Raw genomic sequence first — 14,021 nt, forward strand, 5'->3', positions numbered from 1 at the left:
ATCTAAACGTTCCCTTGGGGAGGTACAGTTGTAACTACATTGTTCACACTTAATTGCAAGCACTGAAAAAGTTATTTATGCTTCTCCTACACTGAGCATTTTGGGTTTTATTCTTCACCTCACAGACAGCTCTGCTGGAGAGTTTGCTAACTGGGAACAACTGGAAGTGCATGCATTTCTGGAAGTGATGGACAGCTGGGAGGATAAGAGGAAGTTAGTTCAGCACCATTTGTTTAATTAAAAGTACATCAGGCCATATCTTGTGTAAAAGTCAACCATACAGCACTGTAGGATAGCATACATAATTTCTTAAAGTTGATTTTGTTTCTGATCATATACCACAACAAGGTGCATGCATAAAATAACAACAAAAGGAATTAATTGCCAAATGTTTACTTTAATTAAACCTTTTAAATGATACACAGTACAATGTATCCACTACTTTGCTAAAATTCACAACAAAAGCAGGTTTCATGTTTAAAAATACTTTTCATAATAAATTCATAAATAGATGAAGGTAAAGTATAAAAAATTACCATAGTATGCAAGCTTGCTCCCTTGTCTCCTCATATTCCAAATCATTTATTCAGTATTGTGATAAGAAAGATTAAAAGCAAAATAGTTACTGATGATTAGAAATGTACAGCCTGCATCTCTTGAAGAAACCTTGAAAAGCAACAGATTTGTCCTAGAAAATGCAGAACCATTTTAACACTGTTATCACCCAAACCCCTCAAATAATTTTGGAATGCAGTGAATGAATTCAATATGAATTAGAGATTTTTTTCCTTCCCCCCAAGAGGTGTGTGTGAGCCAGACTGGCTGGGATGCTCCCTGCTCTGGAGTTGTGGGGTTTTTACCTGTCAGATCTCAGCAAGTGAGGCACAGAAGAGGGAAAAGCTGGCTGACAGCACAGAGCACATCTGCCCATCAGAGATCTAAAACAGAAATCTTTAAAAACAGTTACAAAGAACTAAATTCACCTTCTGCTCAGTACATGCCTGTATCTATTTTCTGTTTGGCAGGCAGGACAGGGTCTGGTGTCCCCCACTGGCTTCCCCTGTTTTGGGAATGGTTTTTGTGTCTCACACCATTCCAACACAACAACAACTGTAGGGAACCCCTCATACTGCACCACCAAGCCCAATTAGCAAAGTTACTCTCCTCATCAGTATTACCACTCTCTTAAGAAAGTGTTTATTTTGTCAAGTATCAAACTACTTTTCACACTTTATCTATTTTAATATAATTTTTAAAGGGAAAAAATCTTATTTATGCACAGCATTGAAACAGGAAATCAACATGAAAAATGCAGAATAACCAGGATGCTCTCCTTTCACATTAATGATTTTTTTTTTTCTCTCTGATAACTATTTCCCTTTAGTGCAAAACCACTTCCACACAAGTTTTGTGCTTTATTTGCAATGGTACCGAGATGCTTTTGAAGAGATTGGGAGGCATCTGTCTGCAGCTTTTGTGTCTGTGTCAATTCAGGCTCACTTTTAAGAAATGTCCTCAGGACAAGTTTGCATGCTGTGTGCAAAGGACAATCTTCCAAACCTTTGTTTTCATATATGATAGTCGAGGCACACAAAACAAGCAAGAGCTCCACTTCTGGTGAAGCTCTTGGAAATCTATCAGTATCAGCTAACAGGAAAGCTATTAGTGGTTTTAGCTGGGCTTCATTTAGATATTTTTCCCCCTGAAAAACCTCTTTCCAGTACTGTGAGAGGACTTCCCTCCCCTCTGTTCTTAAGTATTCTCATTTTTGTCAAATTTTGCTTTGCAAAGCAAACGTTAGCAGGTTTCTGGGCCAGCATTTATTTGCTTTTATATTTACATAATTATAAATATTTGTACAAGTTTCATCCGTGATGATGGACTGGATGAGAAACTGGAGATAAAATTAGCTTGAAATCAATACAAAGTGTAACAAAGGCTCCTGGGAACCACATTTTGCTGATGATTTCATTTCAGTATTTGCCTCTGCATTCCACTCCCAAGTGCTACAAGGCAGAGATCAATGTCCCCTCCTGTGCTTTTGTAATATTTTTGCACACTTTGGTACTGCCAAATAGAAATGATAAATACTAATGCAAATACATGATCAGCCTAGGGGATCTGCTTAAAAGCAATTACTGCACCATAGTCCTGTTAATGTTCAACTGGCAGTAAACAGATTTCTTGGCAAATGTTTATGCTGTGAACTCTGAACAAGCACTACTGAATTATTCACTGGATGTACATCAGTGCCCATTTATACCCTGAGAGCTGAAACTCAGGTTTTTACCCATAAATCACAGGTTTATTGCTCCTCACTCTCTTCACTCCAGTATCCTTTTGGGTTCAATGGGATTAGTGGAGTTAAACCAACAATCTCCCTAATGCCTGAATTTCATGGCTGTGTGTAGTCCCAGGTTTGATAAAGTCTTCAGCAGGGCAGTGAAAAGCTCTACATTTATTGTTTATTTCTGGTCAAGAAGCTCCCAGCCTAGGGGACAGTGAACAAAGGAAGGGTTTGGTAATCAAAATAAACTTTAACTACTGAGAGCCCAAGCACCACCAGCTGCTAACCTGAAAAATAAACCAGGTCTTCAGGTTTCTTCTGAAAAAAGGAAAATTAAAAATAAACCAGGTCTTCTTCTATTTCTTTTGTTCAGTTAGGAGGGCATGCAAACTTGTACTCCACTTGTTACAACACAGAGGAGCCAAGAGTTAAAAGACAAAACTGATTTAAAGCCACAGTTTTAGTTTCCTGCAGGAAACTGAAAACCAATTGGAATTGGTGCCTTCACCTACAGTACAGCACACAAATCACTGCTGCTTTATTGCACCTTTCCTGACTGAGCCAGACTGACCTGCAGACAGAGCCTCACCCTTCAAGCCTGGTTTAAGAGATACATCCAGGCAAATTGTAATGAAAAGTGTATTGCCTGGTCTAATTCTACTTATTCACTAAACAAACCTCAAAACAAAGAGGTTTAGGCTAGATTAGGATCAACAATTCCCCAGTTCTTCATCTACTGTAAAAACACAATCATTCACTGGCTGCATTGGAAGCAGGATTTATTTATGTTCATTTTGCTTCTTGTTCCAGTTTTAAGATGAGTTACTATGTAAACTATGGATTTCAGTCTGAGAAGTAGCAATACTGCTCTTAAATGCATGTGGATTTTTCTCATTATTAAATGATTTGGCACCAATCCTGCAGGCAGTGGGGGGCTGAGCTCATCTGGGGGTCCCTGTTCAAGCAGAACTGCAGGACCACGACCTACAGACATCAACTGTAACGGGTCAGGACAGAAAGTCAAGTGTCTGCAAATGTTCTGTACCTTAAGGATCTCAGCAGGAGGAAAAACAGTCACCAGCACTGAGTTTCAGCTCAGACTGTCTTCACAGTTCCTCCTGAGAGCAGAATATAGGGAATACACCGACAATTCCAGGGTTTGGAAAATTCCCATTTTCATTCCCATTCCCAATTTCAAATCCCCAAATGTCTAGCTGGACATTTATTGCCTGCTATCTTTGGAAGTAGGAATATTCTGGAAAACTATCCAAAAACACTACCAAATACTGCAGCTCAGCCTGCCCTTCTGTAGAAAATATCAGAATTGTGAAAACTATACTAGTTGAAAAACTTAAGGCCTTTTCATTCCCCCAACTATAAAATTTGAAAACTAACCCCTTAGATAGAAGCAAACAGGCTACAAAGCACACACTACTCCTCAGTTATCTACCTCACAGTTTAAAAAAAAGAAACCAGAAAGATCAGAAAACGGTTTTGTATTTGCTACAGGAAGATGAATAGTATTAAAATTGGTATCCATTAGCCCTTTCCTAAATCTTCCTAATTTTCATGGCACTGGATATGTTGGATGACTAAACTGGTGCAGGCCTAGTAGCAAAACAATTCAAGTCCTTTTTGATCTGGATTTTTCAAAGAGTCAAGTGATTTCAAATGGGTGCTTTTTGAAAGTAACTCCTTCAAATGGCCAGAATTGCTTGCCATTCCTGAACACCTTTGCTTTATCTGCAAAGTTAAAAAGATTGCTGCCCCTGCTCTCTTTGCAAATACACTTTTGTAAGGTGCCTGAGAGTGTAAATGCAGAGGAATCCATCAGTACCTCAGCTACATCTACAAGAAACTCTACAGAGCTGCATCTGAAAGAACTGGATTATGAAATCTATTTTACTTTATCTAGATTTTGATCCACTGTGAAAGATTTTTCCTGCTGAGTGTTTTAAAGAAATGAAAAGCAACTGGTAACTTGTGTTAGGGAGAGGGGAACATCTGGGTACAAAGCTGGGAGGGAATCACTCAACGCTGGTTTTTCACAGCCAAGAAGTTGCAATCATGCAGTTCTCAGCTATTCTGAGGTCTTCTTTCCCATTATATGCCCATGTACTACTTAAAAGAGATGGTTTAAAGAACAAAACCAATAAAAAAAATCAAATCCACTTATGCCACTTATGCACTCTGGTAACACAACATCAAATGTTTGACCAGAATGAACCCTGTACTTGACCTTTAGGCACATGGCAAGAGATCTTGGCTACAGTCAGCTCAAGGTTTCTCCTGTTTCTCTTTCCAGTGGTGCAGGTCTTGAGTTGTGGAATGAAATGATGAGACCTGAGGGCAAAATCTCAGTGATGCTTCCACTTGGAAGAAGGAGATATCACTGTGCAAACAACAGGAAATGAAATGCACCTTCCCTCTCCTCAAGGCTGTTTTAAATCCCTGCCCCGGTCCAGCCCTGCTTGCGATAGCGCTCAGGCTGGTTTTGCTTTCTGTTAAAACACTAACTTCAAATGATAACAAAACCTGAGAGAAGCTCCCCCACCTGGGCCTGCTCCAACAGCAACTAGCAATTTATATGCCCTAGGACAGGTGACTGCTATTTGGTCCTGTCATCAAAATCTTGGCTATTATGACCCTTGAAATACCATTATTGAAGACACTGACACTTTCTGGTCACTAGTGCAGCGCTGAGGATTTAAGGAGACACTGTCAAGACTGCCTATTCCAAAAGTGATCTCCTTTGCCACCAGATCCAGCTAAATGCTCAGACCTTTGGGTTTACATCAGCCTCTTCCCCAACCAAATGTCTCCCCACCCCAAAATACCAAGTTCAAAGTCGTTTCCTCCATTTTTGTAACTCGTATGAAGGTTACAGAAAATAAAATGGTGGGGACAAATGTTGAGTAAGTTTTTCAGAGGGTTTGACTTTTAGGACTATCTCTCCAAAGTCCCTTTTTAAAAATAAGACACCAAAGCAAACAGGATTGTGTCTAACTTCTACAAAATTGCTGGTTTCACAGGAGGAGGAGGAGGAGGAGGAGGAGGAGAATATGGCTACCATGCTACTCAGCATTAGGGTGAAGCACCGTCTAAATTCCAGTACAGCTAGGGATATCAGCTAGCTCTTATCAGCAACCACACCCCCAGCCTTCCACAACGTCTTTGCTGTCAAGCTTGATGCTGTCAGTGTTCTTCTCACTGAACATGGGCCCTCCATGCCTCATCATCAGCTCCGTGGCCATCTTCACAAAAGCCTCCTCCACGTTGCTGGAGTCCTTCGCAGAGGTCTCTATGGCACAGATGATGTTGTCGTGGTGTTCAGCCAGGCTCTGAGCTTCTTCCAGCCGAACCTCTCTAAGGTCACTTAGGTCAGACTTGTTTCCTGGAAGGAAAGGGAACAACAGAGAGATTTATAAGGGCTTGTTTGTGTCACAGGAAGTGTTTGGCAGGAGGTTTTTCAAGGAAGCTGAAGAATTTCCATTCTGTCAATTCTCAAAATATGACTGAAAAGGCTCTGACCAACCTGACTCTGGCCTTGCTCCGAGCAGGAGCTTGGACTGGATGATCTCCCCAGCCCTTTCCAACCTGTATTTCTGTATTACCCATAGAGAAAAAGTAACAGAAGAGAATAGGCTAGAAATTGAGGTTAAGACCATTCTGTGAAAACAGCAGACAGCTGCTGGTTCCTAGGGAAATCTAGAATGGTCCTGCTGTTGTCTTAGCAACTCTACAGGCCCCAAGAGCTGCATCTAAGTCCAAAACATTTGGACTAGAAAGCAGAACTCCTAGCAAAGAACTGACAAACTCTGATTGCCTCAAAGTCCTTCCAAAAATCCCTGTCTGCTGAAGTATGTGTGTTCCAACTCACCAAAATGCATCAGCTTGCTATGATGGAGCTTCCCTGGGCCCTGGAAAGTTCTTTATGATGAAATGAAAAAGGAAAGGAAAAAGGAGAGGGGAGGAAAGAGGGGGAGAGGGGACCCCACAGCAGCTGTGCCTCAGAACTGGGAAATCCTGGGCACCCCAGTTCTCCATTAGATGAGATGCAAAGGATTCAAAGCTGTCTACTTCTCTTAAGAAGTCAATCAAAGCAAAACATCTCTGCTTCCCTGAATCAGTTCTTCTGGTAAAATCTCCCATCAGGTCTGTTGCACACACCTCAACTTCAACCAAAACCAAAACCTTCTGGCCATATGAACCAAGCACTGGCATTTCCAACTCACCAATCAGTAACTGCACGATGTTGGAGCCGGCGTACTTCCTGACATCCTCGATCCAGCGAGGGATGGACAGGAAGGAGCCTCTCTTGCTGATGTCGTAGGCCAGGATGGCCCCGTTGGCGCTGCGATAGTAACTCTGTGTGATGGTCCTGAAGCGCTCCTGGCCTGCCGTGTCCCAGATCTGCAGCTGAGGGACACAGCACAGTGAGACACAGCACACAGGACTAGACCCAACAGCCTTGATCCAAATCTCCTGTCTGGGTAATACATTCTAGCCCTGTGCTAATCTAGCCTTTTGTTCATGTTTAGTTCTTTTGTCTAAGGATGAGAATATATGCTTGAGAACTTTGATATAAACATATATATAATAATTACATATTTATCTATGTAATCTATGGTGAGAACTTAGCTGCTCAAAGTTTGTACCTGAATCAGTTGGCACCCTGGTTTCCTGCCAGCAAGCTCCTTCTGTGGCAGATTTTGGAATTCTCTTCTGTGCCCAGCCCTACCCCTTTGTCACCCTCTGCAGCAGAACAAGGTGCCAGCCTTCAGCCAAGGTCGCTTGGTGTCACTGAAACTACAGGTGGGTTTTGGCTACCACACTTCTCTGTGGTTCTGCCAGTTCTGTGACAGGGGCAGGAACAAAAGGAGCAGGATGTGGTCACATAATCTGAGAGCACTGATGCTGTTTTAGAAGGAAATATGAGACAATTTAAAGAACACAGATAAAAGGTTGTGTAAATGAAATGCCAGCAATCCTAGGTCTCAATAAAGTCAGCCAAGGATCTGGTCTGTCCAATCACCTGTCCTTTTTTGGGTGGTGAAACAGACATTATGTCTGGGCAGGAAGAAGAAATGCTTGGTTTATATACTTCTGCCTAAATCCAGCAGTCTAAGAATGATGAGTTTAGTATCAGAGTTTGAGTTCCCAGTATTAAATGTTCCAGAGGATTAAACCAAAGAATTCAGTGTGGACAAACACAATATCCTGCTCATAGGGAATTTCTTTGTAAATCCTGTTGTTTTATAGGTTGTCTAATGTCCTGGAACATGATGACTTCTATTCCAGAATCTTTTAATCTCAAGTAACTGTGGATGTTCTCATCCTCTTTATAAACCTCTAATTTTTTCTGAATCTTCCAAAGCTCTTGGCTTCACTATTTAGTCACACTGAAACTAAAGAATTTCCTTCTATAAATTTATATTCTGTTGCACTTTCACTTCTCTATCCCCAAATGATAAATGGGAGACCACTGCTTGTCTTTTTGTGCCATTCTTTATATTCTGCATCTCCACTGAAACAGGCCATAAGTAAATACTACTGGGGTTTTTAATCCTCCCATAGCGTGGACCTTTTATTTATGGTTTCCCCTCTCTCTGATTATTTTAAAGTGTTGTCGACAACACAATGTGCCAGTTCTATTTTATACCAAATAATATGGAATAATTGTTTCCTTTTATTTCTTTTGCACAGTAGTTTTTTCTTTGTGTCTTCTGACTCTGCTGCATTTTCGAGCAGCAAATTTCACTCTGGAAAAGGCTGTGCTGATAAGATCTCATTTCCTGTGCTAAGCAAGCATTCAGATCCCAGCTGATATATGTACAGCTGAAAAGGAATCAATCCAAGGAAAAAGGACTTCTCAGTTCTGGTAAGAGTATTCTCAGAGAAGGGATTGTAATGGACTCAGAAAACCACAAAGCAATGGTTATTAATGCAAGAGATAATGGTTCAGAGCAGTCAGCACTTACCAGGGACAAGGAAACTGGGGGCAGGTATGTGGATGATCTCTGTACTCCAGTCTCCCACCAGACCTTTGTGTTTGTTAAATCTCAATACTTGATTAGGACAAGTGCTAGAAAAGGCTAATGATGATTACTCAGCTCTTGGGAAGGGCCTGAGGGATTCTGTGCATACAGGCAAATTGAAAACATTTGGTTTAAAAAGTAAAATTATTTTCTCTTACATTTTTCACGTGGTGTAAATAAAAGTGCAGAGTGACTGAGTTAAGAACAACTCCTCCTCCAGTTTGGAAGCTGGAAAACCTTGTCACATCATTTGTAATTTGAATAATGTCTTACATCATTAAGAATGCACATTGTAGACACAGCAAGGAAGTATTATGAACCAGATTACTTAATGTAAAGCAAGTTGTATTTCTAAAGGAAAAATACAGCTAGTTTGCTTGACAGCATCTTTAGAAAAGTCTAAGAAAAATATTTCCATGTAACATTAATCAGTCTGATATATGGTTAAAAATATAATTTAAGTAGTTACAAAAATACCAGTTCTGATCCTAAGTAAACCTGTTTTCTCCAGCATGTCTACAGAGACAACTTTAATGGAATTCTGCTGAAAAAGAACCATGACAACTTTACAAAAACACCAATCACAACTACAACTTTCACCAGCTTGTGCACAGCAAAAGTTTTATATAGTATTTCTGTTAACTATATTTATAAGCATGTAACTCTTGACAAAAAGTAACAATATAAAACTCTTTGGGGAAAAAAATGTAGTCTTACTCTTTACCATTCCAAAGGCCCTCAGTTTAAGTAAAAAGTTAAATACCAAAAGGACTGTACCAGCCACAGGTTACTAAAAATATGCTCATATATTCTTCTGTATAGACAAGTATGTTCATATATATATATATATATATATGTATACAAGTGTATGACATGTGTTGTAAATGACACAAAGTTCTTAATTATTTATCTCCTCAATATAAGTGCTTCAGCTTTGTAAATAACTTGGTGGTAGCCACATCTGTCACCCAGTAACATTTTAAAGCAGTTCCTGATTTTGTAATTACTGGCAACTCCTTTGGAGTAAGAAAGACAGAGAAGTTGGGATTGCTGGAGAATTGTGCTGTATTCAATTGAAACTACTAATTAAAAACACCTATGAAATCAGAGATTGGTGGCAGGACCACTGCTAGGAGCAAAAGAGAACAGGGCAAAGAACAGGGAATACATATTCATTGTTCAGAAGGAATATGGCAGAGTAGAGGAGCCACCTTTCTTGTGCTAATTGCTTCACTATTTTCACTCATTTACTCACAAAAGCTGGTTATTTTGATCTGCTCTTAGCTTTGAACTTTTTGGACAGCCACACTCTTCATGGTGGCACAGAAAGGACAGTGAGAGACACCAGAAAAAATCTGAAAGTGTTTCAGTTAGATGCAAGGAGGAAAACAGAAGGTGGTAAAATTCATGGAGGTTCACTGGAAGATCATTCTGCGATGTCTGCTCAGTCCTATAGAAAGCAGATTTTCAACTACAGAGATAGACAAAATGTTGAAGCTGGTGAGTGACAGGTTGGCCAAAGAGCACAGTAAATGTTCATTACCAAATGTGGCTGCTCCTTGCATTGATAAACATATTGTTTATCAAAGGTTAATGCTTAACAGATGGCCCCAAGACACATGAAATAATTTCTCCCTCCCTTACTTGATACATAATTTATTAAGTACTTTTCTATTTCTTCTGAAGTATCACAGGAGTTCAGGTGTACTTTTGCTTGTGGAGCAGCGTAAATAATGACTGAGGGCACCCTCCTGCTGATACCTGCCTTTATAAAAACAGAAATGTCACTTTTGCAGTGATACTCCATAAAATTTCCCAGCAGTGAAATACTGGATCTAAAGACTGTGCTAAATGAATCTTAACCAACTGTGTCTGACTCCTGCCATCTCCAATGGCAAACAATAATATACATTCCTGTAGGCTGGCAAATCACAGCATTTGCTCCTAAAAACTTACTGAAATAACCTTGCAACTTAATCCATGCTGTTTCTGCCAAAAGCAACATCTCTGTGGCAGTGTATTTCAATTTAAAGTGATATTCATAGACAGGACAGTCAAGATAAACTGCTCCATTCAAATGTTTCCCTACACAATTTTCAGAGAATGAGGAACCTCTCTATTTTGGGAATGCAGTGTTCCCATTTGCTCCAGGTTATGAGTGTCAAAGGAGTTGACAGAAAGCTACATTTTCCTCTGGATATCAAAGAATATTGCTTCCAACAGCTCTGCTTTTATCTGTGAAGCAAAGTTATTAAATCCCCAGCCAGGAGACAAGACAAGTCACAACTTTACATCACTGGCAATTTGGCCAGATCATGACACAAAAGTATATTTTGGGCCATTCTGAAAGGAATTCACAGCCATGAGGCCTGAATCAAAGCCAATAATCTTGATAACATATGGGCTGAAAAAGCTTGTAAATGAAGAAGTGCAATGGTACATAAAGAAGTACTTGTTGTAAAAGGAATGTGTTTTCAACTGTTCTCTCCTGCTTCTTTCTGAAAGTTATACTGAGGGAGAAAAACTGTGGCACAGAGGAAAAAACACTTTAAGTAAAACACTATGAAATGACAGCATCAAGTAGGCATTAAGGACAATTAATCAGCTCACAGGAAGTAATCCATCAAGAGAAAAAGACTTTTGTTATTACTAACCATGATTTATGGACCTGGACTTCGGAATGTCCTTGCCTATCATTATGTAAAATCTTGGTTCCAGCATTTTATAAATATCTTTTCTTACAGTGACATAACAGTTATAAAACATTTTTGTTCTGTTTGCCAGATTTTTTCCTATCACTGAAAGAACAAGTAATTATTTTATCAACAGGACTTTAATCACTATGCATTAAGCGATTAACACCACTTTTAAACACTTTTGAGTCATTAACAAGACCAACTTTTGGGCACTACAGGCTGTACTCCAGGATTTAGCCAGCTAGGGAGGATTTCTTTTGGAGAAAACAGCATGCATCAATTTCAAACAGCATGTACTAGAACATTTCTTTAAATGAAGACAGCCTGCAGACATTTTATAAAGCTGATCCCTTTCTATATGAAGTTTAGTCAGCTTCAGCAGCTGATGAAGCAGCAGTGTGTGGAACACCACGTGAGACACTTGACAGAATACAGCTTCAACGTGCAAGGAAAGCCGCAAGTTTCATAAATAATTTAAAAAAAAAAGCTATTTGCAGCACCTTTACCATCAGTATTCCAACAGGCATCTTTTCATCATTTTTATCAAAAAAAACAAACCCCAACAAATCACATCAAAAGAAAGTGAGACCTAAAATCCTTGGGTTCCAAATGTTTCAGAAATATTATGTAACTGTGATGGGAACACTTGAAGTTTGAAACAGAGAGGGGCACATTTAACCTTAAATTGTTTATTTCAATTACAAAATAAGTGTTGTTGGGTTGCAACAACCTCAGCCAGACTAAAAATGAAGTTTAGGCCACTGGGGAGGTGGAGCAAGTAGCATTCAAGAGCTCCTTTTTTTGTTTGTTTGTGGGTTTTTTTGGTAGATATTTTGTTTTGAAGGAACTTCTAAAGCTGAGCCTCTGAAACATTATAAAACCAGGAATTTTCTGATTCCTTCACCATTTGCTAAATAGAAAACAATACTGCCTTGAGTAGCATAAACCCCTAATGAAATCAAAGCAGCAGACAACTGCCTGTCCCACTTTTGTGAGGGAAGAAGTGCAAGTAGTGTGTGTAAGCTCAAAAAAGTCTAAGAAAATGCTTCTTTATTCCTTGTTTCCAAGAGCATGCTGAGCAAACCTAACCCAGGTTAGATGGGCTGCTCTGAAATCTCAATCCAACTGGGAAAATCTGATTTAAACTTCACACACAGCCCACACCTTAACAGACCAAACAAAAACAAACAACCAAAAAAACCCACCAAAATCCCCAAACAAAATAAAAAAACCCTCAAAGCAAATGCTTTCATATTCAGGCAGTGTCCCCGACTCAGCAGCTGACAGAAGCACCTGTAAGGTAAATCAGCAAGAGTGTTGGATTAATTTTCCTAAAGTAATACTTAAAATATTCTTCTTCAATACGTGCATTCCTCTTCTTTTTTTCTAAGTGGAAGCACTGAACAACCCAAAGAAAAAGACAAGCTTCAAGACGTTGCACTTACTTGTTTTTCATAAAATACTTAGAAATAACACACAGGTTTTGTTACAGACAGGCTACAAATCCAGAACTATTCAGGTGTGAGTAGTGACAGTATGAAAAAAGCACACCTAGGAAGTTTGGCTAATTTCCTGGGGTACTCCTGAAGTCCCTGGCACCAGGAACAGACACATTTATCCCTTTCTATGTGCTCAGCATTTAAACGGAGGCAGGTTTCCACCTTAAAGAAGAACCCCCCACTCCTCACTTGCCAGAGAGTCTGGAAGAGGCACTGACAGCTCAAAAACCGCAGGAAAAAACCTCAGACAACCTGAGTTTCCTTTTCAGCTCCTCAGCCCCAGCCAGACGTGACAGGGAAAGGTGTGACACTAACAAGAAAATAAACACTGCTGCAGGGTGTGGAACTGCGAACTCCTCTTTTCCTAAATAAATGTGAGCCTTCATTTCTTCTGTTTTCTGCAACCTTTTCACTTTAACATTCTGGTCACCTAAGTTAATTTATAAGAAAAAAAAAAAAAACAACAGAGGACTTTGACACTTACTTTGGTAAACACAGGCCAAAACTTAACCGCATTACTGTATTTGTGTGTCACTAAAAGCTTTACAGTTCCATCACCTTTCTGCAGGCAGTGACTGAATCCAATGCTTTTTACTCTAACCGGGGGAAGGATAGTTGTAGGACCCCGTTCTGGAGGGGCTGGTGAAGGGATTGATCCCAGTTTGAAGCACCACTGTTAAAAGCACCTACTATAAACCGCAGCTGCCTTAAACATTTTCTCCCCGCTGTTTACTTGTACTCCTGTGTTCAAGGGGTGAGGACAGCTGTAGGGAATCTGTGCCACTGAGAATCTGAGCATAGATCACTGGGTACATGCCCTAGGCTCTTTCTAACCCTAACAACCAGCTGATTTCCTCTAGCTTAAAAAAAAAACACAAAAAGGTCAAATTTAGAGTTTATTGGCTCTAGAAAGAAGAACCGTAAAAACGGCACTTCCTGTGACACTCTGTAAAACAGTGACTTAAGATAATACCATGCCTAATTTAAGAACCTTCTCTCAATCTGCCCGTTCCACATCCCTTTCTGGAAACACGACAGTCCAGCTGAGCTGCCTTGTGAGCAGAGCGGGGCCAGAACGGAGCCCGAGGCGAGCGGGAGCCGCTGCAGCAGCGCAGGCCGGGCTGGGGCAGCCTTTGCCCCGGGGCCCGGGCGGGCCCGGCCCGTTCCAGCGCTCGGTGCCTCCGGCCCGGCAGCGGCTCCGGCAGCCGCTTCTCCTCGCCCGGGGCCCCGGCTGCGGGCACGGCCCGAGCGAGCCCCGCCGGGCCCGGCGCCGCTCACCTTCACCCGCTTGCCCTGGATCTCCAGGCTCTTCATGGTGAAGTCCACGCCGATGGTGCTGCCCTGGCGCTCGGAGAAGGCCCCGGTCTTGAAGCGCTGCACCAGGCAGGTTTTGCCCACGCTGGCGTCGCCGATCAGCACCAGTTTGAAGAGGAAGTCGTAGCTCTCCTCGGCCTCGGGGCCGGCGCCCAGCGCGGCCGCTCCGGGCATGGCGGGGCGCGCT

At 41.0% G+C, this 14,021-nt stretch overlaps 1 protein-coding gene across 1 annotated transcript; it reads right to left on the bottom strand.

Annotated features, from left to right (window-relative positions):
* Positions 1 to 377: 377 nt before the first annotated feature.
* RAB43 (RAB43, member RAS oncogene family) lies at positions 378 to 14,015 on the bottom strand. Its single transcript, XM_015640547.1, has 3 exons — positions 13,799 to 14,015; positions 6,523 to 6,706; positions 378 to 5,681 (listed from the first exon to the last, which is right to left on the bottom strand). The coding sequence occupies exons 1-3, from the start codon at positions 14,006 to 14,008 to the stop codon at positions 5,428 to 5,430; spliced, it is 648 nt and encodes a 215-aa protein (XP_015496033.1). The 5' UTR covers positions 14,009 to 14,015; the 3' UTR covers positions 378 to 5,427.
* Positions 14,016 to 14,021: the final 6 nt, after the last annotated feature.

The sequence above is a fragment of the Parus major genome, chromosome 12 (assembly GCF_001522545.3).
Source record: "Parus major isolate Abel chromosome 12, Parus_major1.1, whole genome shotgun sequence".
NCBI classification, from domain to species: Eukaryota; Metazoa; Chordata; class Aves; order Passeriformes; family Paridae; genus Parus; species Parus major.

Coding starts and splice junctions, on each gene's coding strand:
- RAB43 (XM_015640547.1), bottom strand. CDS start 14,008: ATGCCCGGAGCGGCCGCGCTGGGCGCCGGCCCCGAGGCCGAGGAGAGC. Junction 6,707..13,798: donor TCCAGGGCAAGCGGGTGAAG/GTGAGCGGCGCC, acceptor TGTGTCCCTCAG/CTGCAGATCTGGGACACGGC. Junction 5,682..6,522: donor CATCGTGCAGTTACTGATTG/GTGAGTTGGAAA, acceptor CTTTCCTTCCAG/GAAACAAGTCTGACCTAAGT.